Consider the following 25455-nt stretch of genomic DNA (forward strand, 5'->3'; position numbering starts at 1 on the left):
CAAAAAATTTCCAAAGGAATGATATGAATGTAAAAGCTGTTGCAGTTGTGAAGCTTCTAGACAAATTCACGGTTCTATGCCTTCCATTGGACTGACAGTATTTATTGTGACCATGAAATGGATGCCTTTTCTGTGCCACGTTGGTCTCTGAGATGAAGATGCTCAGTGCCAAAGCCTGACAGCAGCAGCTTAGATAACTCCTTTTGTTCTTTTTTTCAGAGAGCATTTGTGTGGTTATCTGGCACAGCAGGTCCTGTTTCTCCTTGTCTAAAGGTCTACCAGCTTCAGATAATGTAAGATCTTTGTTTATAATTTGTCTCAGAAAAAAAAATCTGCCTGCTAAAGGTTTAAAGCATGGTTAAAGATTTGAAATAAGTATAATTACAGGCTCACTCGCCACCTTCCATAAACTCCTAAAAGGCTAACTTCATCCTGTGTGTAACTAATGCACAGTACCACTTCTGTGGCAATTCTCTATCTGTTGCTTCTGCTAAATCAGGTAGCTTAGTTTAGCAATTCTGTCATGGCTGCTGTTAAAATCAAGAAACTAGTAAATGCCTCATGAGAAAAACAAAAATTCTGCTACAAAAATATAATTTTTATTATCCTTGGCCATCACTGCTTCTGACTTCCCCTTCAATGTGCTGCTTACCTTTAAACTCCTTCCTTGGCCTTAAAATTAAAGCTCTAACTGGATATAATGGTTTAATTTATAGACAGTAACATTGCTAAAATACAGCCCCATGAGCCATCCATGTGACCTGCTAGACTGGATTTGTGTGTGTGCTACATTTTTGCTAAGCATGCATGTACAAACTCTTCAGTTGTTGAGATTTCTTTTGTGTTTGATTTTTCTTTTGTTTGATGATTTTTTTCCCCTGATGTTAGAAGGGAAGTTGCTGCACAAGAACAAAATAAAAGAAACCCTAGAGAGCACAGTCTCCCCAGTGAGAAAATAGATTGGCATGTGGACAAGAGAATTCCATATAATCCACATATATCTACATGAGAGGGTTTTGTGTAGTATTTGGGTATGTGCTGGTGTATTACTGTGGCATTGTGCCTGTGAAAAATCAGCACCTTAGAGTAAACAAGGCAAGTATCCCAAGTGCACCCTGTAACAGAAAGATCAGTAGAAATTTCCATACTTTAAATGTGTGATACATGGCAATACTGGGAAAAGAGTTTTAACAAAAACTAACCCACGTAAAAACCTTCAGAAGCACAAACTGTCCAGGAAGGAGATAAAATTAACCAGAACCTATCTATTATAAAATATGTCAATAGCTCTTTCCATAGTATCTCTTACCATGATCAGATAGATCCCCTTTTCTGGCTTTTCTTTTCTGTTGTGGTGGGTTGAACAAGCATCCTTCAGTCCAAGAAGCAGAGAATTGTTGGTCTTTTCTTGCAGGCACTTGGGAAACAGAAACTTAGAGCATTATCTGTTTTGTTTAGGTATCTTCCATTACTTTAGAAGAAATGATCTGGAGATAATTCTGCAACTGATCTTGGTGTGAATGGTAGTAGTTACATTGCAAAATTGTTAATCCACTTAATTCCATAGATCAAGGCTGATTTTGGCCCTTTTCAATTCTATTCTCTCTCTCTCGTCTGCTTCAGGGCACGCTTTCTGATCATCTATGCAAGACAGCACATATGTTCTCCCTTTTGAAAATCAGCCTGTGTACTGTATATAGGAATATATGTGCGCACATAGCTGATGTGCAACAAGAAACCTTAATTCCCATAGTAGAAAGAGTCAGTGCTTGCTTTCATCTTCCAAAATCTTTGGGAAGGAGCTGTTATAAGAAAGGACAGTTACTGCATATTGCTGCTAAGAAAAGCAAATGAACACACTCTTTGGAAACAACAAAATTTTATTACTTCATTTGGACTACAGTCAGGAAAGTACATCATTCCTAGAAAGATGTCAGGGAACATGTGAAGAAAAACTCCAAGATGTTTCATTAAGGCATATTCAGCAGCACAGTGCCAAAATATTATGATGAGTAACTATGTACCAGGCAGCAAATGACTCAAAGGAAGAGTGCTGCTTACTAGCTTTCTAGCCTGAAGTGAAATACACTGAAATTCCACTGATCCTGCCTGACTCTCCCAGGCTCTGAAACCAGAGCCCAAAGAAATAGTTAAAGACCAGTCAGACTGTTTCTATTTGTACAGCTACCAATACTGGGTGTGGTCATGCATACATATATATATTTTATACAAAGGCAAATCTATTTACATATAAGGCCTCAATTACAGTATAAATGCTACTAATGTGTGTTGGCAGGCCATAGAAACTAGGTAGATTATCTGAAAGGCAATTTTATTCTATATACCTAAGCCAATAGCAAGTTAAAAACAGTTCAAATTTACCCAAAGCTCTGTGCTTTTACTTTTAGTGGAGTTTCGTCCCACATTCAACTTTTTAATTAAGTGGTATTGCATCAGAAATTGATTCACTCCACATAGCATATCTCTATGTATATATATTTGCATTCTGCAGCAAGCAACAAGTTGGAACAGAATACAGCATAACTGGGACTACTTCATCTTTCTTATGGGAGTGGACTCCATTTCCTGGATGAACTGTCTTGCCTCTCATTTGGCAACGAAGTCCAGATTTGGCTACAGACTTGTAACAGAATATTGTTGAATTCACTACACCCATTTTTTGAAGCTTGACATTAAGGCAAACAAAATGTTATTTCTTTATCTTTGCTTGACAGAGCAATAAAAAGCAACCGATAGTTGTAAACCGCTGTAAGCCTAAAAACTTAAAAGAAGTATGGCACAGGACCTTTAATCTCAGCTTCTGCAAGAAATATTCTCACTAATTCTTTGCACATTTCAAATGAACCTAATACCTGTATGAAACATCTGCTCAGTATTTTGCACCCAGCTAGTGCTAAAAGCACAAGTGACCAGAAAACATAGGGTCTCCTGTCTTAATTTTGAGTATAAGATAAAGAGCATTGGGAGAAGACAGATTTTATTTCCGTATTTTTCTTTTTTGACAAGAGAAGGCAGCAATTCAGTGTTCTCTGTCTCGGGATCATTCTCCAGCTGCAGAGCAGAGTCACTTCACTTAGCTGGGATGTAGCTAGGTGACTCCTACTTCAGGCAGCACTAGGCAATCGGGACTCATGGCCACTGATGTATGGCTACAACCTCTTGGATGAGACTGCCTCAAACAAGAGAGGTATCAGTGATGGCAAGGAGGAATATTTTTATCATGTGCTCTTTTGATATCAATGAGGTATGGAACCATAGCAAAACAATGGGATTAAAACAATATTCCTCATCAAAAACCCAGTTGGAGTAATTCCGCTTATGCTGACAACTTTCAGCTCAGGCTGTAAGTGCATTGCAAGGACACCACACCCAAATGATGTGTCCATTAAAAACCTTTCAATTAAAGCAGCAAGTGCAATTAAGCCAGCTGTTTATAGAAAACTGTATATGCAAAGATGCATATCTGACTGTCAGATGTGAAGTCAAGAACTCCAAATCTCCCGTCAGCTCTTCTGGAGAGGGATGTTGACGAGAACAGTCACTGGGCAGTTTCACAATAGTGCACAGGCGCATGGCTGTTGTCCGAGCTCCACAGCTGCTCGCTGACAGTTCCCGAGCGGCTCACTTCCCACAGAGCCAGTTTTAGCACCTCAGAGACTGTTGTCTTGACCTGGGCCTGGAACTTTTTGCTTATCAGAACATAGAGGATTGGATTGAGGCAACTGTTGATGAAACCAAGGCCAGTGGAGAGCGGAATGCCATCCTGTAGTAAGTCATGCAAGTTTTCGTCATGGTGAGCAGACAGCTCCACAATGCTGAATATGTGATATGGTGTCCAGCAAACAAAAAAAGCTACAACTACAGCAATGATGGTCCAGAAAAGCCTGCTAGAAGTCAGTACAGTTCTCCTCTTCACTTTGACAATCAGCAATGAGTAGCAAATGACCATGGTCACTAAAGGGAAGAGGTAACCAAACGCAAGCCTCACCCAAATGAGAATGTGATGTGTCAGCAAAATAAGTTCTCTGTCGTGCACATGGAAGTTGTTGTAGCAAATGGTGACATTGTTCGGAACCGTAGCTGTGTCTCTAAAGTATAAGGCAGGGCCACCAATAATTGCAGCTGACATCCAAATGACCCCACTGAGAACAAGGGTGTTCCTTACAGTCCGATACTTGTAGGAAAAGACTGGGTGGACAAGGCGGATGTAGCGGTCAAGGCTGATGAATGTCAGGAAGAAAACACTGGCAAACATATTAAGTAGTGCAATGAATGAGTTCATTTTGCAGAGCCACTTTCCAAAAGGCCAGTGGAAGCCCATTGCCACATACGTAATATAGAGGGGCAGGAAGAGAACAAAAATGAAATCTGCAATGGCCAGATTGAGGAACCAGAGGGTAGAAACAGATTTATCCCATTTAAAGCCCATAAACCAGATGACAATGGCATTACCTGGCACTCCCAGCAGAAATGCCACACTGTAAAAGAAAAGGGAAATAATATGGGCAATGCTGGGGGAGGACTGGGGTGACTCATCTTCCTCAGACAGGTCGTAGAAATAAGAATAATTCTCAAAATCTTCAAATGTCATGCTGCAGAGTTGCTTTCTGGGGAAGAAAAGAAATGAAATGGTCAGAGGAGAAAAGTTTTACTGTGCCATAAATAGTAAACTGCAATTCTTTTAAGTTCTTGTTCATAAAAAAAACCCAAAACATTGACTTACATATCTATCGCATTTTATGTCAGTTGCTAGCACAAAGCTCGTGAAGAATTCTGGTCACAGGCATTTTAAGGAATGTTCAAATCAAAACAACACTTGAAATCTTCGGGAACTGTTTTCCACATGTTGACTTCTCAGTGACAGCACTGAGCACAATATCACTGGTAAATTTTTAGGTGACCAGATGCAAAATTTTACTGAATGATAGAAAAAGAATGATTTTACTATTCTTTTCTGGTCAAATTTCATACTTTATTGCTCTGTTCCTACATGAAGCAAGTTTTATAGATTATATCTGTCTAAAATCAGAGGAACATCAGACATCTATGTAGCAAAAAAGTTCACTTTAAACACCAGGAAGGCATTTTTTATAAAATTACACCCACCACCCCCGCCTCAAATTATAGTTGAAAAATGACAGTGATTTCTCAAGCAACTAAAAGTTCATGGGTTTATTAATCTCTACCATGTACTTTGTATCAAGGAATGATGATTCAACATATTAGATTTCCTCAGTGCAGCAAAAGATGTACAGAAAGAAACATACAGAACATATTTCAGGGATAATACATACAACTATACTATTCTTCCACCAGTGAGCTGAGAAACAGGTATAGATGAAAGAAAATAAAGCTTCCCATGAATACAACAGACACTGTAAAAGCTATGGATGAAAATGTGTGTGCCTCCTTTTTTCTTTTTATTTCAAAACAGAAATTTCAGAATTTTCTCAGTTTTTTTCTCTTGCAAAAGCATCTTGAACTTACAAGTACAACATGATTTTTCATATAGGAATTTTCTTATGTGGGAGGGAGAGAAGGCAGCAGGGGAGAGGAAAGTGGAATATAAGCAAAAGAAAAACTCTGAAAACAAAAGTATATTAAGGAGAAAACAGCAAACAGAGGTTGAACAACAAAAAAAAAGGCAGTCAGAATTTATGTGACAAAGCTGCAGCACACTACAGGTGGCAACAGTCTGACAAAAGTATCTGCAATGGTCAAAACAATTATTCTGCCAAGTTCTGTTATCATTTAAAGCTATGTTGTCTGGTTGGACTCAGTTGCACTGAGAACCTGTCCCTGAGAGCAGGATGCAACCAGTCCATTAGCTGTACTATGAATGATCTTACCACTACACTTCTGAGTGCTATCTCCATTCCGAAACCGAAATTCAGCCCGAGCTTTTGGAACTCAGCCCTGCATTCCTGTAATTCCATTCATTACAGCACGCTAAGGACAACAGGAGAGGGGTCTCCTGAGCACACTGCCTGCAGAACAACATCTGCAAGCTTGCATTCATGTACATACCTTTCCTCCCAAAAAGTAGTTCTCCCAGTTTGAAAGGATTACTCACACAAGTGAAGCTACGCATGTGCACACGCATTAGCAGGATTAGATTTCTCATTTGTAGATGGATGGACAAGGAAGAAAAAAAAAAAGGTTGTGTAATTTTATATCTCTTGATTAAAAAAAGATGTAGTAAGAGTCAATACAGCCTGTTCTGTCAAGAGGCTATGATAGCATTTGCCCTTTTTAATTTACATCAGGCTGAAGGAATGTTAGTTGGTTGCTGTCCTGATAAAATGATACTTATTGGGCTATATTTATGTAATTACCCCTACATTATGTAATCCACCCTTTTGAGGGTGGATTCTGCATTAAATACCACTACCACCCATCTGAGTAATTTTTTCAGACAGCCTAACAGCTGCTGAGAGAATAGTATAAACATGGAACAGTACCACGAACATCTGGAACAACAATATATTTGGACAGTTTCAGAGGACAGTCAGGTTAATAATTAGATTTTTAAGTGGTTTTGCCTATATAAAGAACCATACCTTCAAATCTGCAAAATCTGCAGATTGCATTTGCAATTAAACAATAAAAAAAATTCCAACTCTTTAAACTCTTGCTGAATAACATTCTCTATTTCAGACACTAATAAATTTTGCTTTTAAGAGTTAGCACAACATAATAATACTTGAATTCAGACATTTCCTCACAGACTTTTTTTCCGTAATGTTGCTAAAGAAACCATAATGACAAACATTTGCCTATCGCCCAACAATGTCAATTTTATGTTTAGTATTTCAAAGACGATGTATAGCAGGAGAAAGGAAACATACATAAATAAATGCCAAATATTTACCAAACCTCCAGTAGTTTAAAACTCCATTGAAAGAGCACACCTTTAGGATGCAATTATTTTTCCAAGCTTATATGTTTCCTTATCTCTAGTCTTCCAATGCAATGACTCTTTTGCAGTGGGTGTAAAAAAGCAGGAGGAACATTGTTTACCACTGCTCCCAGTGCACAGATGCTGAAACTAAACTCTGTGTCTGGGGTTCAGCAAAGACTGCCAATTACATCTGCAAAGTCCAGGAACTTTTACCTCTGGCACTGACATGTATGAAGTACTTCTATAACAGGACTCAGTGCTAAGCCCTGTTCTGAAAAAGATAAGCAGTAGGTGATTGTCAGGGAGCTACTCTGGTTTACCAATAAGGACACAGATTTTTTTCTATTAACCATCATTCAGCAGGGATGTTTCTTTGTGATCTTAAAACACACTATCTCAAATACATGACTCTGAAATTAATAAATTTTCAGAGTCAGAGCTGTCTTGCAGTTCAAGTCTAGGTCTTGAAAGTGAAGAAATCTAATTGTATTCCTCATTCTGACACTGATTTCCTGTATGGTCTTTGATAAATGGCCTAATTTCCAAGCTGGAAAAAATTCTCATGAACCTGCCTGCAAACTGAGGCTCAGTAGAGAAAACAATACTTTTAGACAGCAGTTTCTTCTTAGCTTTCAGGCATCTGTTAGAAAGGGTAAGGGAGGTTTGGTGCGGTTCACTGGCTCAGTCTCTGCTGGTCTGGGGAGCCAGTGCATGGAAAATATTTTTCAATAAACAGGAAAGTGTGGTTAGAGGTCTGCCAATAAGACTTGGGAGCAGCCACAGGTTACAGAACAGTGTTCTATTGCCTATGGATTAATATAACCAAGTTTAGACTTCATCCTGTCCTTTTTTTAAATTTTATTTTAAATACTAAACACCCTGTGTAACGTGTATGCGCAGCAGTGGTTTGACGAGTCTGTTCCTGTTTGCTGAGGTCATAAGCTGCTTTGAAAACTGAGCCTCCTTGATTCAGTTGCTTAATTATGAAAATAGTTGACCAGGAGGTTTCATTTCCTGTCCCCTTCTGTAAAACAGAAGTTAATTACTGAACGACTTCATAGAAATATCACAGGCTAGCACTTGGTGCTTCTAGATCTTGGGACAGAAAGCAGAATTAGCAGGAAATACAAATCATTAGGACCAATTTCTAAAATACAAAGCCACAGAACTGCTGAAAACAGACTTCACTGTGTTGCACAAGATGTCTTTCTCTGAATTTCAGCAGGGAATTACAAACTTGGATCTCAGTTGACATATTCATAGTTTTTTACTTAAAGTACCTAGAGTTTGTTTTCTCTGCCCCTATGTAGTTAAGCCATAATGACAACTTGGACAAATTGTTGGATCTGCCTAAAATAGAATAGCTTTTGTCACACTAAGAATGGCTGTTATGACATGGGACCGGTACTTTGGAATCTATTCATGGCTAGGCCACATGCACCCTGTTTGACCAGGGGAAGTCGTTTGACCTCTCCACACCTCAGCCCTGAGGTCAGTGGAACGGCTTCGGAATTAAATTACATTGCATTTTCAGTCTAAAATAGAAGAAAACAAACAAAATAGTTGCAATTTTCGCCCATTTCACTTTACGCAAAGTCTTTGTGGGGGTTCAAAGTTCCCTGGGCACCACACAAGTTAGGACCCAACTGAATTACACTGGCAGTTTATACCACATGTTTGGTATAACACAGCCTCTCTCTCATATTTGGTCCTCATTATCTTTGAATTTTATGGAGGTCCAAGGAAAGAGTTTATTCATTGCCTATGTCAGTTAAAAGTTAACACAAATATTTGAGAGGCAGTCCCCAAATTTATTTGTTCAGTGTGATAAACAGTGTTCAGAGCCCCTGGCCAGCTAGACTGGGTTCAGAGGTCACAGAAGTGAGTTCTGACTTACTTGGAAAATCACAGTTTGCAGAGTTGGCTGTCTCAACAGTTCAGTTCATAGAGGGAATATATTACACAAACTCTCCTTTTAATGTCTTTATGAATAATTTTGAGCATATCACATTCCATGTGTATTATTTATGGTTAAAGGAAAGCTTATTTGATTGAGTCACTTCAACTTCTGTCATTTGCAAGCACCAAATGTTGGAGAACAACTAGTTTCACAAAAAAAAAGCCTCCTTGTCATACTGTGCATCAGCAAGTTTATCTGGGCATTGAATGCACTTGAGAGCCCTCAAATATTTTTCTGGGAACTTCTGAGGTGACAAATTTTGAATTTATCTAGCTCAAAAAACAAAACATGAAATTCACAGGGTAGTTTATCTAAAAATTTTAAAACTCAGAAGGCTAAGTAAATTCATTAGAGGTACATATGTATTTTTATATATTTATATTTTATATTTTTATATTTGTATACTGATGAGATTACAAACTGTCATACACTCATATTTCTCCCTAAAAGAACAAAGCCAAGACAACCACCTGCCTCTGTGTAGAAACTTTCTTATAGCAGTAAGTGCCTGATACACCTGTACTACAAAATTAAATCATAGCTATGCTAGAGTTTAAGCCTAAAGCTGACCCTGCAGTCAAAGCTACCAGGCCACAAGCATTTTAAGGTACTACACACAAAGGCAGAATCAAGGCTTGTGTGTATGTTTTCTCTTTCACAGACACAAATGTGATCCCAAGCACCAGGTCTTCTATTCCCAAAGATGACAAAGAAACCCAGGTGTCCTCAGGATACACACTAGGGAAGGGGAGGGCACCTGATAACTACTAGTGCCTGTTCTTGCTCTTATTCCTTTCTGTTAACACAGCTAAAAGTAAAAATATCTTTTTTAATATTCTTTTTGAATGTAAGGAGTTGCTGTAGCCACTGCAAGCCTATCATTTGATCTCAAAGACAGTAGATTAGAGTCAAGAAAATGACTGGTGATACCTGTGAACACTTAAAGTAGTCCCTTTTTTGCAGAAAAAAAATATTCTCATGTTCTTACAAGTAGGTAAAAATAGACGTTTAGGTAAACAGTGCCACTTGAGATTTAAAATATCATCTTATATTGTATGTGTCAGCACTGCCAAAGTATTTACATAACCAGTCTCAACCCCTCAGTATTCATAACCCTTACTGAAACTAGGTTCAAGTGAGAAGCATCATCAGTCTGGTTTACAGACAGGAATGCTGAGAGTGACCTACAGGAAATCTCTGATCAAACCGAGTGCTAAACCTGGAGTCCCTGCCTAGTGGTTTAACCACAGTCCTATCCTCCTTTCTTAAACTTAACACTGTCCCTTCACTCATGATGAAGTGAAGAAACCACAGCTTCACCTCTGAGAGACCTTCCCTTTCCTAAAGGGAGGCTCTCCCCAAGAGCTGTCATGCCCATTGTGTTGGAGGGAGACAGCACTTACCTGGTCAGCCCTTACAGGTTCTGACCTTTTTCCTCTGCACTGAAGAGAAAATGAATCTGGATTTCCACTGTTTGCTGGTCACATACACTAATCTGTCTCTGCAGGCCCAGGACATACCTCAGAGCTGTTAAGCACACCTCTCAGAGCCCAGCAGGTACACCACATATCATACTGGCTGTGTTCTCAGCATGTAAGATATGCACACTAATGAAGTATTGTTCCAGGCATGTTTTCTATTCCTCCACAAATGCCAGCAGTATTTTCTTTGGCTATAAGCCACCATAACAACTACATACCTAGAGTAATAGAGATATCCAATTGAAAAAAACGTAAGTGCCTCAGCTTCACAGTGACTAGATTGACTAATTAATTAGAAATGCTTGCATTTCTAATTAATAAAGGCTTTTAAAGGTTTTCAAGCAAAAATTACTTGGAAATTTTATTTTGCAACTGTCTCGTATATTTGTGATGAAAGATGATTTTGACTACCATTTATGTGCCATTACATGATCATGATCATGCAGCTCTGAGCATGTTTTTTGCACGGCCGTACTCCTTCAGCAAACACACACTTTACCACAACTCCCTCCTGACAGAAAGCATCAAAGTGACAGTAGAGAATAAAGAGTATGCAGAGATATTTCTTTCAGATTATCAACTGTTGTCTCAGCAGACTGAATAAGGACAATTAAACATATGTTAGACAACAGCCATCCTAAAGGTACTGCAGAGTAACAACAAGTCATTACAGAAAAAAATAAAATAACTCTCTCCAGCAAGATACAAAATATCTATCAAACAAGAGATAAAAAATAGCTTACAATTTGCTACACTTACTGTCCTTTTAATAAGAAGACTTTAGAACTAACCCCAGAGAAAATTAGCACCACAACTCAGTCCTTTAATATGCCTTCTTATATCCTATTCTATTCCAGAAATATTAAATTTCCCAGTCATTTATAACAGTATGCTTGGTTATGTACTGTCCTCCAAATTGAGGTCTGTTCTCCTAGGTTTATTCTACTCCTCATTAATACACATCAGCAGTTTCTTCTTTCATGAATGCAATATTGCTGTGATTATATTACTGTTGACACCTATTCTTGCATGGATAAATCAGAACATCCAATTCCAAAATATCACTAGTACATTTCTTATCAACTGAAATGTTTTGGATAACATACTTTATTATGTCCTCACCATTAATATACTAGAATCACTGTGTACAGTACATTAAGGGCGTCTACTTCTGTATGAGTGTTATTCTAATATTCCTACTCATACAAAGCTAACTATTTCATTTACTTTAAGATCGAGTCTAAAATAAGCACTGCCTGTATTGCTGCAAAACTGAAAAATTCATAATGTTAATATCAGGAGGACTGGATATTTATTCATCTGCCTAATATGACACTGGCAACACTCCCTAGCACTGATAGGAATAGATGGCACCTATGATTAAGGTGTCAAATTAGGAGCTTGGAAATACTGGTTTTACAGGCTTCCCATATTAGCTTTGCAAATCACTTCTCACTTGGCTCTGCTAGATATAGCACAACCCCTCAGTTAACATTATTCAGGCTTCCTAAATGGGCAAGGATTCTTAATATTTTCAAAACATCTAATTAAAATGATGGGGGGCTGAGCTCATTAAAGAGGATCATTAGAAAGAAGGAGTGGGAGTGTAGAAAGTGATATTACATTGATGGTACAGGACTTACTATGCACTCCTTTCCCTCTATCATCTAAAAGGCTTCAGAAGGGAATAAAACTTCTATGCCAAGCTCACACTTGCTGAAAAAGCATGGTTTTTATGTTGAGAAAGTACCCAAAGGCCTCAGCCTTTGAGATCAAAGCCTCATTGGATCTAGGCATTATAAGAACATAATGAGAGACAATTCCTGCTTTGTTTATAAATAAACAAAATAAACAGACATAAGAAGAGCATTAGAAGGAACAGAAGAAATATCTTGCCCAAAGCCAAATAGTAGATTCAAAGGTAGAGCCGGAGGCAGAATTCAGACCTTGCTGAAAGAGTGAAGAGGGAAGTATCTATTGTGGACACAGGGAAAAGATGCTGGTTCTTCATACTTGTGCCTTGTGATTCTTGAAATACATTCTTCAAGAAGTATCAAAAAGGGACAAGAGAGCCTGGGTAGGGGAAGAGAAATAGGAAAATGCTGCAAACCTGTTGCTAGCTAACGTCCCTGCCAAGAAGTAGAGACTTAATGTACTGGCTTTTGCAGTTAACTCCTGCAAACAAACCTGACTTGTAACAATGGGTTTATTAGCTTCCCTTTGAGCCCAGTAATAAAAAACTATTGTATCTGCAGCAGGTCTGTTCAGTTTTATCCAAAGAACTGTAATGCAGTAAAATGGTGGGCCAGGTATAAGAGAGCTGCAAAAAGCCAGCAGCAATTTTCTCTGGAAAAAAGCAGCCAGGGGCTGATACAGGGTTTTTGGCTCCTGTCTTCAGGTTCTCAAGCTCTGGAACATAATGAAGACACAAAGAGTACAGAATTAGTTGAGCTCCCCTGGAAGAACTATGTTTCTTTTGAGGACACAAAACTTTTCTTTTAGTCTCAGGAGCCTAGCAAGTGTGGGAGAGTTCATCTCTGCATTATGGCATCTTCCCTTCTAAAACCAATGTGTGTTGGTCACTGCCCACCACAGTCGCAGCAATCCCTTTCTTCTGGTAACAAGCCACCAGAAGCTGTTCCTTCCAGTGAACTCTCTTTTGCAAAGCCAGCAACAACAGAGCCCCGCAGTGTTGTGAAACTGCTAGCTTTAGACTGAATGAACACAAGTCAAACCATTATCAGAAATAATGAGTGCAAATTAGCCAGACAATCAGCCACCACAGTAAGAGAGACAGCTGAACTGCTGGCACATTCCACAAGACAAAATAAATAAATAAGCAAATAATAAGACCATTCAATAGATTACAATCCTCTACAAACCTAGCTGTCGCTTAGTGCTTGGAACAGCAGAGTTATTAATACAAAATTAACATCTAATAACAGATCACAAACTTCAAGTGTCTGTTAAGAAACAGAAGTAGAAGAAAATTCTTTAAGGCAACTGGCTTTATTAGGAAACAGATATAAATTTCCTCTTTAATCAATCTATCAGAACTAAACACAAATCTAAGCATTTCAGATGCTGCTCATTAGATTGTCAGCAGAGAAAGAAATTCGTAAAATTAAAAGAATGTATAGTACATAGAAATATATTATTTTGATCAATACTTTTCTTCTGCCCCCACCAGAGCAGTAAAACTCTGTGATCAGATTCTGCCTAAGAATCCTTATACAGAGCTTTCCTGACATATGATCCCTTTCCACAAAGGCAATTCAAGAATTCAAACCATAAATTCATTCTCCAGGCTTAAATAACTTCCACTGCACCACACTCAGAGATTTTAAGTGCAGTAGAAGTGGACTGTAGTGTCACTCATGGCACATATAGGGATTCCTAGGATTGAAGTAAACTTGGTAGGACCTCTATCCTGTCTGCCTGGCATAAGTGATTGATAATATTTTAAATTTGGGCAGAAGCTGCAATGACATTAAACAAAAGTAAATTGGTTTATCAAACTATTTGCATTTCCTAATTCAGCTGAAGCAGGACGATAATATGATGCTAGTGAAGGTAAGGTATCATAAGCAAGTTAATCCTGAAAGCAGTTTCTACAAAGCTGCTCTGACAAATTCCTGTACCCTGATATACCCTTACTTTCTTCTCCTTAGCTGTGAGTTAATGAATATTTAAAATTATTCAGAAATACAATTTCATTCAGCTAGAAAAAAAACTGTTTTGATGTGTTTTAATTCATAGACATATGAACATAGGCATAATTCAATGTATACATGTTGTGTAAGTCTACAAAAACAGGTCTGTGATATTGTTTGGCTTTGCAAGATCACATTTAGAAAGGGGACAGGTGACAAGGACACTGTTATCACTAAGTCTGAATAAGTGGTGGAATATAGCCCTGTCTCATTGTGTGGTAGTATACAAGGCTTCAGATCTTCTTGTCACTTCTAGGAAACAAGCCAATACACTTAATGAACTAGATCCATGTCCTACCTTATTCCACAATGATTAGGGAAAACATACACACTTTCCAGCTGAGATCATAGAAACCTTATTTAATTCTGCATGACTGTAATTCTTCAGAATTATTTTGTTAAGTTAAAATGATTTCCAGTTTCTAGAATCAGTTCAGAGCAGAACTGGTGTACTTTTTTCTGATAATACTGGGAATCTCTATAGCTATGGGAGACATACTATCCCTACCCAAGTAAAAAACCTAAAAACCTGCATACTATGGGAGATGGGGGGGAGAGAGAGATTTAAATTAAGGTCACTTACCATTCTCTGACAGGATAAAACTCCTTGAAGTGTGTATAAACATATTCAGAAGTCATTAAAAATTAAATTCACGCATACTTTCATATCTTTTCTGGCTGCTGGGGTGATTCAAAACAATCTTTGAAATATGTGAATATCACAGTCTTTCTTCCAAGAAGCTGTTTTGGCCAGTATGTGCTACACCATCTTACAGAGTTTGCCTGCAAGTCTTGTTGTAGCTGCAGAGACACATTATTTAGAAGGGAGGGAGAAAAAGATTTTAAATATAAGAGAGATTGACCCACCTTTCTTAGTTCTTTGAAACAAAAGGCACCGTAAATCAGGGACGTGAGCTCTGTAGCAGAAGGAAGAATGAAATGATCTGCAGAGTTCAGAGTGACTTCAGTGTGATTCCAGCTGCTTCACTTGGCTACTGCCTTCCCTCTAATAAAGCTGCAGAATGATATAACGTCGTGTTTGTTTTCAGCTGAGGAAGTTGTTTCCAACTTCCCTTGGTTTTCTAGACCAATTTTTGAAATACTGCCATTCTGTATAATCCCAGTATTTCACCAAAAATAAATGTTAGACATATGAATGAATCATTTTGGTTAGTGTCCAAGCAAGCAACAGATGTGGTGACTGATGAATGGAAAGAGACCTTACAGTTGTGGGCTGCTTTTTGTTATGCAGAGAAGAGGCTGAACAGTATTTCTTTGTAAGCACTCTGGTTTATAGAAAATAATGTTGAATGAGCTGAAAGATGCCTAAAAAGTCACACTGAAAGCATCATTTTGTAACTGTATGGCATGATACGTTCCTTTTGTATTTAGGATTAGTAGATTAATCTCCTTCTGTGTGTAAGGTAGAAGTGAGCTCCTCAAAACACTGATTAGTGACTCTTTGTCAGACAGTGTAACACTGGTCAGAAATCTGAACTGGATTTTAGGAGACTGGGTTGGTTCCCAACTCTGTAAAGAGCCTGCTGAATTTTTGTGGCCAAGCCTCATGACCTCCATGTAGTTCAGTTTCTCAGTCAGTAAAATGGGAATATTATTCCACTGGATTCAACCTATCATTGATTCACTCGACTCTGATGGTATCACACTTATCATACCATTTTAAATCAGCTGAGCATCTGCCAGTCTGCCCTTACCAAAATCAAATCTTCTAGTGGGAGCAATAATCCAACAGTGTTACTTCTCTATCACTAAAGCAAAACATGTAACATGGTTCAGCACTGATTGAATCTAGTCAATGCCAAATTTTCCAGATTTCAGAGATCACAGATTCTCTTAACACTAACCAAAACTTCTTTTTAGCAAAACTAACCTGTTTTGGTTTTCCTCCATGACAACTCTTCCTGTTCTTCCAATATAACTTTAAACACTGATAGCTTGAACAGGAGTGTGAAAACCTCTAATTCTATGAAAGGAGGATGGAGATTATGTTATGGTGAGGCAGAGAGGCCCTGGACTATGAGAAAAGGACAGGGGGACATGATTCCTGTGACAGGAGATGAACAGAGGGGATTGACTGAGGAAAGCACATGGAAAGAGTCAAGGACCTCACTTGTTTATTTCTTGCATTTTAAAGATTTCCCATTTTCTCTAGGTATCTGATTGATTAACCTTCACTGATAAAATCTCTTTTAACAGTAGTTCTCTTCTTTTGTAAATATTGGGATAGGGTAACTATAGGCACCACTTAACAGCAGATCTGCTGAGGTTTTTTTCCTTGTAATGGCACATGAGTCTGTATGTCTCTAGGTACTTTGCCAAATCCAGTTATTGTAAGGCAGTTAATTCAAGGGTTTGCTCAGTACTATTTTAGTAGGACAAAAGACGAAATTACCGGGTAGATAACCCTCGCGTTATACACAAAAGAAAAAAAAACCAGCAAGAAAAGTAGTCACACATATGCCAAATGTTCTTCTTCTCTTCTTCTGGAGAATGCAATGGATTCCAACAGTTTGGGGTAGTGAGGAATTGTCCTTAAGGTGCTGTTTACTTCACCATAAACTAAAACAGTTTTGTGACTACTCTAACATATACTGGTGATGATAGCTTATCCTCATTAGGGAGGATTAAACCTCTCATGGCTATTTTCCTCACCTTTCCTTACCACTGTACCAAATATGAAATCCCAAATGCTAAGGGCCCAGAAGACATTTTACAGAGGAAAGTTTTCACAGGAAATGAGAATTTTTTTTTCCAAGAATAGCAGATTACTGCATTTAAAATAATTTTTCTATCCTACCTACATTTGCTCCTTTTCCATTGAAAGGGGCTTTTGCTCTGGTGAGCAATTACCCCATTTGCACAGTATAACCAGCATGTGTAACACACCTGGGAGGAAAAAAAGAAAAGAGAACAGACTTTTACAGATAAAACTACATTTAATCTGAAAGGACTTTGTTCTGCTTGTTTTCTGTTTCGAGTAAATACATCATTTTAGTCACCTACAGTTTTGACTAACCACAGTGGGAGTCTTAAATCCCTGAAGAATGTAAGATTAGACCCCAAATCTTTCCTTGTTTTAGTTCCTTCTATGCTCAGAAAAAGTGAAAATGTGAGGCACAAATGACATGGCTTTTTAATACAAACTTTCATGCAACCTATTAACCATTGACATAACTTATTTTTTAGTATTATTTTTTCAGATATTTCTGTGAAAGTTAGATGCTTGGAAGAAAATAACTGAAAACAAAAATGAACCTTGTTTGCTTTCACATCTTCTCCTTTTTCTGTTTGGAAGTTGTATTTTATTCTGCCATGTCATTTGTGCTTTTTCAACAGGGTAAGTTATCAGAGTCTTGGAATTTTGAGTCTGCATTAAGTATGGCAATATGCCAGAGCAGCACTGAAGAAGGACATGCATTCATGAACACACACTGCACGTGGAACTTGCAAAGCAGAGAAATACTACTTTATACCTGATGGAAAAAGAAAAAAGGAGAGCATTTACATACACATAGTAGATATCGGGTAGTCCAGCAGTGAATAACCTGAGTCTAGTTTTAAAAGCACTTCTGATTCTTTGGGGGCTTTTTAACCTATAAAACAAAACAAAGGCAGAGGATGTATGGAAGAAAAATATACAGGGGAAAAACCTTCAGAAACACTTTACCAGTATTAACCAAAACACAAAGTAAAAAGTAATAAAAAAACCAAAAGTAGCTGTAATTTACCTGAATTGCCAACAATTGCCTGATAATTCTGATAATTTTTCCCACTGCTGGGACCTTATTAAGTTGCCTATCTGTACGTGCAGATAATCTCAGCACTAAGGAACACCCAAGACTAAAACTGAACACCCCAAACTAAATTCAATGTTCACCAATTCAATTAAGTCGTACCAACCATAAATTTGCAAATTAGGTCAAACATATTTTGTTTTCTTAAGGTTAATTTTAGCTGGACAACACAAGAAAGCAACTACTTACTGCTGTTTACAATTCGGTCCCTTTTTTTAGAAAAGCAGTTCTTCACTGTTCCTTTGTCCTCACTGTTTGAATACCTCATCGATTAAAATCCACTCTGGAAAGACCGAGTTTAACTACCTGACAATCAGGAAAAGGGTCATTTCCTCCCTTCCTGTGAAACTAATGGCTATTCATGCCTATCCTTTTGGTAAAGCTGTAATGTTTACTTATGGCTTAACTGCCCACTATATACCACAGTCAGTAACTATGACAAAGTTCTCCAGCGACACATTCAAACAAACCACGGGAGGAAGGGAAGTTTGGCTCATCTAGGCAGGTCCACATCCTCTTTCTATGCTGATATTAAAGATCTGAAACATTTCATGTATAATTCCCCAAAGAAATTCAGCAATTTTTCAGAAGGCAAAATCCTTCATCTGTAACTTTAGTCAGGTCAAAACACAAGCATATAAATGAATTGATATATGTCTATATATGTATGTATATACATACCAGTTCAAGCAGCAGCACTTCATGTAACTCCTGCAAAAATACAGTCAGCAGGGCATTGCATTATGTGAAATAATTAATATTAGACAATAATTTAGTGCATTATATGCATATATATAATATATATATATTTATAAAGAATGATACTCCGAAAAAATGCTATTAGAAATAGGCTTCCCCCTCACGATTTTCCTTTTATACTTGCATTTTTTCTGATTTTCCACTAATAAGTAGAAATTATTTTCTACATAACTTTCAGACCACAGCTTTTGAAATGCTACATTCATATGACAATAAAATAAGAGATTATACCTGCCATTTAGATAACACTTGAAATCACTGGAATTTTCAGAGGGTATCTTGACAATGAAACTTCTGATATGTCATTAAGATTATAGTCATTGAATAGCTAAACAGCCAACTTGACAGCAGTATTTTTCCATTTTAGCTGAAGTACTGTCTCCTCCCATATGAAGGAATGCCAGCGTTTGGAAAAATAATTTCAGAGAGATCTACAGAGATTAGAGAAACAAAAATAAGGCTATGCAAATTATAGCTGTTTCACTACAAATTTCACAAAGTATTTTCATACTTTTAGTACTGATATAGGGATTAACCAACTTGCACTTTTCCAGCTCACAAAAATTGCCAGGAACTACAGAGCTACCTAGATAGGTCTGAGGAGTGAAGCCAGAATTTAATATCATGCATTTTGCATTGAATTAGGTGTCTCAAAATCTGCCCAAAGCCTTGACAGTCTATGTTCAAAGAAATCCAAAGCACAGAGATAAACCTGAGCCACACCTCTTCAGGATTTTAGCTGCCTCCACCCACTCAGGATCCAAGTCACCAGCATAATTGCTTACACCTATTCTTACAACCAACAGAGTTATTTTCCATTTAAAGTGTAAAGTCTGGAGATTCAGTTATCCATCTTTTATGTAATAGGTGTTGGGATTAAAGACCCAAATCCACAGTACAAATAGGATTACATTTTGGTGCTATATACAATGGACACAGCTCTGTGACCCAAGAGGTGTTTAAGTCTCTCATTCTGCATTCATCTAATAACAACTCACAGCTAAGTTCTTGAAGACTGTTAAGATTAATAACAATGCATAAAACAAGCAGATCTGCATGAAAGAGACAATCACTATTCTGCAATTAGACTATTGCTCTTGGCTACCGTGCTCACTGAGACACAACTGGTCTTAAACACTAACAAAATGCGAACCAGGAAACTGAAGAGGAGTTCTGCAAAAAATGCAGAGCAAAACTGAGGGTTGGTACAAAATCTGGGACAGGTCCCTGAAATAAATACATTAATAGGCAGGGTGCCTATACAGGACTCACATGTGATCAAGCAAGGTTGTTGCTTTGCAGCATTACTACTCAAAATCTTAAATAAGAGAAACACTTGTGCACATGTGGATTTGTGGAGCCTGCTGATTACTCTTTACCATACTGACCAGCCACTGACATTCCTTAGGATTTATGGACATGGAAAACAGAGAACACAGTTTTGCTTCTAAACCCTACCCAGCCCTCAGCCTCTAACGAGACAGAAGATGATAAATCCCAATAAAACCTGCTGCTTGTGATAGATGCAAAGCAAATTATTAGAAGCTCTGAAAAACACTTTGCTAGTTAAGGGCTCATCGTACAAGTCAATCTTATCTCCTCCATTGCCTTCAATGAAAGCAAAACTAGCACCATCTCTAATAAATGGGCAGCGGGCTCAGAGGACGAGGCATAGGAAATCAGCCTAAGCAAAGAAACAGCAAATCCCTCCAATATTTATTTATCCATTCTAGTTCTAATCCTTAAGCTCCATCAAGACACACAGAGGTTAATTTTAAATCCTTCTTACTTTGCAATTTATTTTTTTGGAGAAGACTATGTGACCCAAATTCAGCAGTTGGCAGGAACTTCAATATGGAATTTACATGAATGTAGAGACTAGAACTAGCATTTTATGTAAAGGATACTTAAGGGTCCCTTTTTTCAAGACAAGAGAGGGGAGCTTGTGTAGAAGGGAACAGCTACTTCTTCATTGCAGGAAGAAAAACTAGGCAAAGGGGAATTACACTAATTGTATGTAGCTTGGGTGCAAATGAGAAGTTGAACTTGGATTACTTCAGTATTAGAAACACAGACAATCTCACAACATGGACTAGGCTTCTGGTTTGCTGATGGACGAGAAAAAGAGAGAGGCTAAACTCTGATTGAAAGTAATACTGTGTGAAATGCTGAAGAAACACAAAAAGTTCTTTTTCTCTCTTTTCAAATTTTTCCATGAAAAACTCTACATTTTCAAACTATGAGAGAAAGAGGCTTCTTTCAAAGGCTGATGTTTTTGCTTATCAGCATTCCTAGCCTAAAATTAAGTTTTGTCCCTGGGAAGAAAACCACAGAACTCTTGTTTAACTTTCTTCTTTTTTCCTGAATAGGATAAAGAAATCTTTCTTTAAATTATTCTCAGAGTAAAGCAAAGTAGAGAGTCTGCTTGCTCTCAGATGTAAGAAAATACCTTACACGGTTTAGTGTGGGAACATTAAAAAAATTTAACATGATTTAGAACAGCCAGTGCAGAGGAAAATAACAGTTACTTAACTGCCTTGGGAATACATTTTGACCCCACCTTAAACTGCCTGCAGAACACGCAGTGACTCAACATAATAGTATATATAGATGGAACTCCCTAACTCCTATAAATTACACTACAGGCAAGGAAGCTGCAGAAGTATTATACATTCAGGATCATCTTAAATTGATCTCTGTCTATTTAAAATCAAAAAAGTTTCATTTAAATGGATGGATATGAACACTTAATTCAGAATATTCTGAGGGGTCAAAGCAGGTTCAGAACTTCTGGGAGTGTGAAAATTCTTGAAAAACAGAATTAATAACCCTCCAAGAAGCTTTGAGAAAATTATCTCTTTGTATCAGAAAGACCTTATTCTCTGCTTTACTAATGGAAATTCATACTTACCTATGCAAAAATGCTTTGGAGTTCCTACTATAAAAGAATGTGAGGTAGGCTAGAAGGGAGTATTAGTCATCTATCATACCTATTTAAAATACTTCAAGACTCTCACATTAGCATCTGAATAAAAAATCCACATTCCTTTTGTACCTTATCTATAATAATGAAACGAAGGATGGTTTAAAACACGCTAATGAAAACACTGTGCCATGCAGATGAAACCAATTCTGTTCTGAGTGTAAGTGTATTTCAGTCATGGCATCTGACTGTGGTTAACACAAGAATCTCTTGGTCTTTCTGTTCCCTTCAGAGCTGAAGGCTCTCAGGTTGCAGAGTTCCCTTCAGCATTGGAAAATGGAGTAATTTTACAACTTTCCACTGTATCTTCCAGTATGTACATATCAGAAATTATTGTATATTTCCAAGTAATTTGGTAATGAACAATTCTACATGAAAACTTTGCAATTCTCAGAGGCCAAACTGACTATATCAACCAGACAAATTTAAAATCAGTGTTATTTTTGAAAATAAGTATGAAACAATAGCAAAATAGAATAGAGAAATTCTAAGGAATTGTTATTTTTGAAGCTATAAAAAAACTCCATGCACAACACGAAGGTCAAAGAATATCCTGCAATTCATGAGCAGTGACCTACAGGCTACTGCAAACCCACTTTCTGACCTTTCTTTGTGTCACTTCCCTAAAAAAATAGAGAGAGTTATTTCAGAGAGATGAACTGACTGAACAATCATTAACTGAAAACAGAAATTACTGTGAATGTAACAGTAAACTATTCAGCCTTTTATGATGAAAGACGTTCTCTGAGAGCAGAATGTTCTTTCAGCATTCAAACTTCTCAGCTACTGATTTAATTTCTTTACATTTTCTTTTGGAACAGAAAGTCCTAAAAACATGTTAATTTAAGGTAATGGAGAGATTCAAAACAATTGCAGCAATGCCAAGGTATGAATTTGAAATCTAATGTAAGATCATTAGTAGCCCATAATGCAGAAACTTTCTGAAAAGACTGGATTTGGATAAATTTTGTAGACATACTGTTCAAAGTGACACACTTAGAGTTGTCTCATCAGCTGTTCCTTCTGGATGACCTGCCAGCAAATGAACAGCAACAGCAGCTCTAACAGCAATTAATAAAACACCTTGAATAATAAACCACTCTGGGATCAGCGTATCCCAGAATTTTGCTCAGCACTATTATAATAAAAATCTCTGTATTCTCCAAAGTACATGTATACAGAAATATAACATAGAGAGGAATTTTAGTGAAAAAGAAATGTGTAAATCCCACAAATTATGACAACATAAGCCTGTGAAAACAGCAGCATGGCCTCTGAAGAAGAGTAAAAAATAGACAAGGTGAAGATTTGCTTCTAATAAGATATTGCAAAAAGAGTCACACTGTGAAGTGTTTCCGGTAACCTTTTAAAAATTTAAGAGCCAATTATAAGAAAGTAAAATAATATTCTTTGGAGAAAATTCTTGGTCCACATATTTCAAAAGTGCTTTTTAAAACCCTCTCAGTTCTAAAAGATATTTGAAACTTCTTTCTTTCAATTATAACACAACTTTTTGGTTGATTAAATGATTAAGCAATTAAAATGAAAATTTAAGTTGTCAATTTTTAATCTTAAAAGGTAGTTCTGGCAAGAGAATGAAAAATAGAAAGAACAACTTTTAGATTATCCTTTAAGTTTGGGGGTTAAGCTAATATCCCGCATATTGAGGATGTTTTTATTATTAACTCAGGTAAAGCTCTTATAATAAAATTAAAAAAACTGTGAGTACAAAATAAAAGTTCAGTTTAAATAATGAGAATGTGAGCAGAATGCCCATAATAAGATTGTCTTCTTGTAAGATAGGACTCTCTTTAAAAAAAAAAGAATTTTAAGAATTGTTTGTCTTTTTGGTTTGCATTTAATTCCAGTGCCATACCAAAGTAAATAAAAGACCAGTATTATTTTTAAAAAAACATGGTTTTCATTTAAAAATGAGAAAAGTGCTTTTAATAGAGAAAAATCAACGTGTAATAGCAGTCTGCCAAACTCAGTGAACAGTTTGAGTAAAGCAGAGAAAAGAAAACAAGAAGCTTTCTTTTGAGAAGAGGTTATCCTTGCCTTTTACACAGGTGAGGAATTATTTTCCTTTACTTTGAAAACCTTTATTTAATAATCACAGAATTTATACTAAAGAGGAAAATTGAAATACCATAGAGGATCAGATAATTGCTCCATTAGTCTGGTATCTGATATCAGGCAGCAGCCAGCATCAAATTTTTCAGAGAAGGACAACAATTACTTCACAGTAATTAAAGGTTTTAATATAGTGCCAGGCATTATGGAACATTCATTCTACTATAAATTTGAAAAGATCCTTCTTCCACAAGGTTACTCAGAGTGTGAAGTTCTCTAAAATCTACACAGGTACTCAGACTGCCTTGAAAGTTGCAGTGCTTGTTAGAATCCAGGCTAGAATTAAAAACCCATTTTTGTGAACATTTGGCAAAAGTAATCTCTGCATGGGTCAAACCCCAGACCTCAACTGCTGTCAGTCAACACTTAGCTCAAACCCTCTGAAGAACTTTACCAAAACAACAATATAAGGACAAATTAGGCTTATAACATCACAATGTAAAAAGTACATATGCAACAAACTAAAAATCTAGACAAGAGTTTCCTGCCAGCCAGTTTTACCAACCTTGATTTTCTTTCATCACATTCTCCCTTTCCAATCCGAACCCAGATGCTGGAAGAAATTTGAGACTCTTGAGGAAAATAGCTGTTGTCTGCATTTGTCAATTTATCTTAATGTTTTAACAGGTACACCTTTGACTTATATTTGGCTAATGGAAGTGAAAAACATAACAAATCAAAGTGGAAGTAGAAAGCAAAGCAGTGAAAGGTATATGGGGCAGTTTATAGAAACTCAGTAGATAACTAAAGATACCACCAAAGAGAAAATAGTGTGAGAAAAGTCAGACCAGGAGAGAGAATAATTTTTAAAGGGGAAAGGAAGTTTGTCAGCCCTACTCAGTGTTCATGCATGTATTGAGGAGTAGTTTCCTAGGGGGGAAGAGGAGACTGAGGTAAAGGAGTATCTCTCAATATCTTAACTGAGTTTGAATCACGGTGCAACCTCAAGTTCATAAATACAGAAAGAGCTGAAAGCCAAGAAATACTTGGCAACACAAGCCTAAGCTCTGCTAACTTTGAGTGGCAGTCCAAGACATAGAATATTACATTCCATGTAATAGAATGCAAAATATTCAGGAACATTCCGAGGAGAAGTTATATGGCATTATAAGACAGACTGTATAGTGCTTTGTCTTTGCTAAGAAGGACTTATGTTCTACATCAGCCATTCTGGAAAAGAAACGTCAGTGTCTCAGCTATGTAACCAAGCTTACTTTGTTTCAACAAGTTATGAAGGGTTAGCCGAGCCACAGTAACTCACTAAGCCTACTGTAAACCACCATAAAATTAAACTATTTTAACCTCAGATAACATGTCTATATATGTGTTTGCCACATGTTTAAACAATGCAGCTGTGCTGACATGCAATAATTTGGGCACGTGCCTGAGCCTTCATGCATGTAAATGTTCTCCACAGAAAGCTGCTGTTTTTCCAAGTTGTGTATTATAATAGGCAACAAAATATCATCAGGCAACTTTAGACCTATAATAATAATTTTTGAGCAATAAAGATATATTCATACCTCTGCACATATTAAAAGAATTCAACAGCAACTAAATTCAGCCCTCCTAAAGAGAAGCCTTCTCCTGCTCATCTGTCATTTGAGATTTGTGTTCAATTACTTTTTGAGCGTGGGTGGACATTTCTAAGCTATGGTTTCATAACCACAGAAGAGCCTCTCTAAATTT

The 25455-nt window shown here is 37.2% G+C and overlaps 1 protein-coding gene across 5 annotated transcripts; it reads right to left on the reverse strand.

Moving 5' to 3' along the window:
- Positions 1-1862: 1862 nt before the first annotated feature.
- Positions 1863-24998, reverse strand: CMKLR2 (chemerin chemokine-like receptor 2). Of its 5 annotated transcripts, XM_051786891.1 has the most exons (7): positions 24272-24998; positions 18882-19081; positions 18081-18174; positions 17607-17690; positions 16895-16983; positions 14944-15091; positions 1863-4628 (listed from the first exon to the last, which is right to left on the reverse strand). In XM_051786891.1, exon 7 carries the CDS (start codon positions 4610-4612, stop codon positions 3560-3562), a length of 1053 nt encoding a protein of 350 aa, XP_051642851.1. In that variant the 5' UTR covers positions 4613-4628; positions 14944-15091; positions 16895-16983; positions 17607-17690; positions 18081-18174; positions 18882-19081; positions 24272-24998; the 3' UTR covers positions 1863-3559. The 5 variants fall into 5 exon arrangements, with proteins under 5 accessions (XP_051642851.1, XP_051642854.1, XP_051642852.1 ...); XM_051786894.1 differs by lacking the exon at positions 18081-18174; XM_051786892.1 differs by lacking the exons at positions 18882-19081; positions 24272-24998 and having other exon boundaries at positions 16899-16983; positions 18081-18169.
- Positions 24999-25455: the final 457 nt, after the last annotated feature.

Source organism: Manacus candei, unplaced genomic scaffold (assembly GCF_025592945.1).
Source record: "Manacus candei isolate 608988 ecotype Guabito, Panama unplaced genomic scaffold, ASM2559294v1 h1tg000023l, whole genome shotgun sequence".
NCBI classification, from domain to species: domain Eukaryota; kingdom Metazoa; phylum Chordata; class Aves; order Passeriformes; family Pipridae; genus Manacus; species Manacus candei.

Bases quoted from the DNA above. Each gene is read 5' to 3' on its own strand.
- CMKLR2 (XM_051786894.1), bottom strand. From the start codon at position 4,612: ATGACATTTGAAGATTTTGAGAATTATTCTTATTTCTACGACCTGTCT.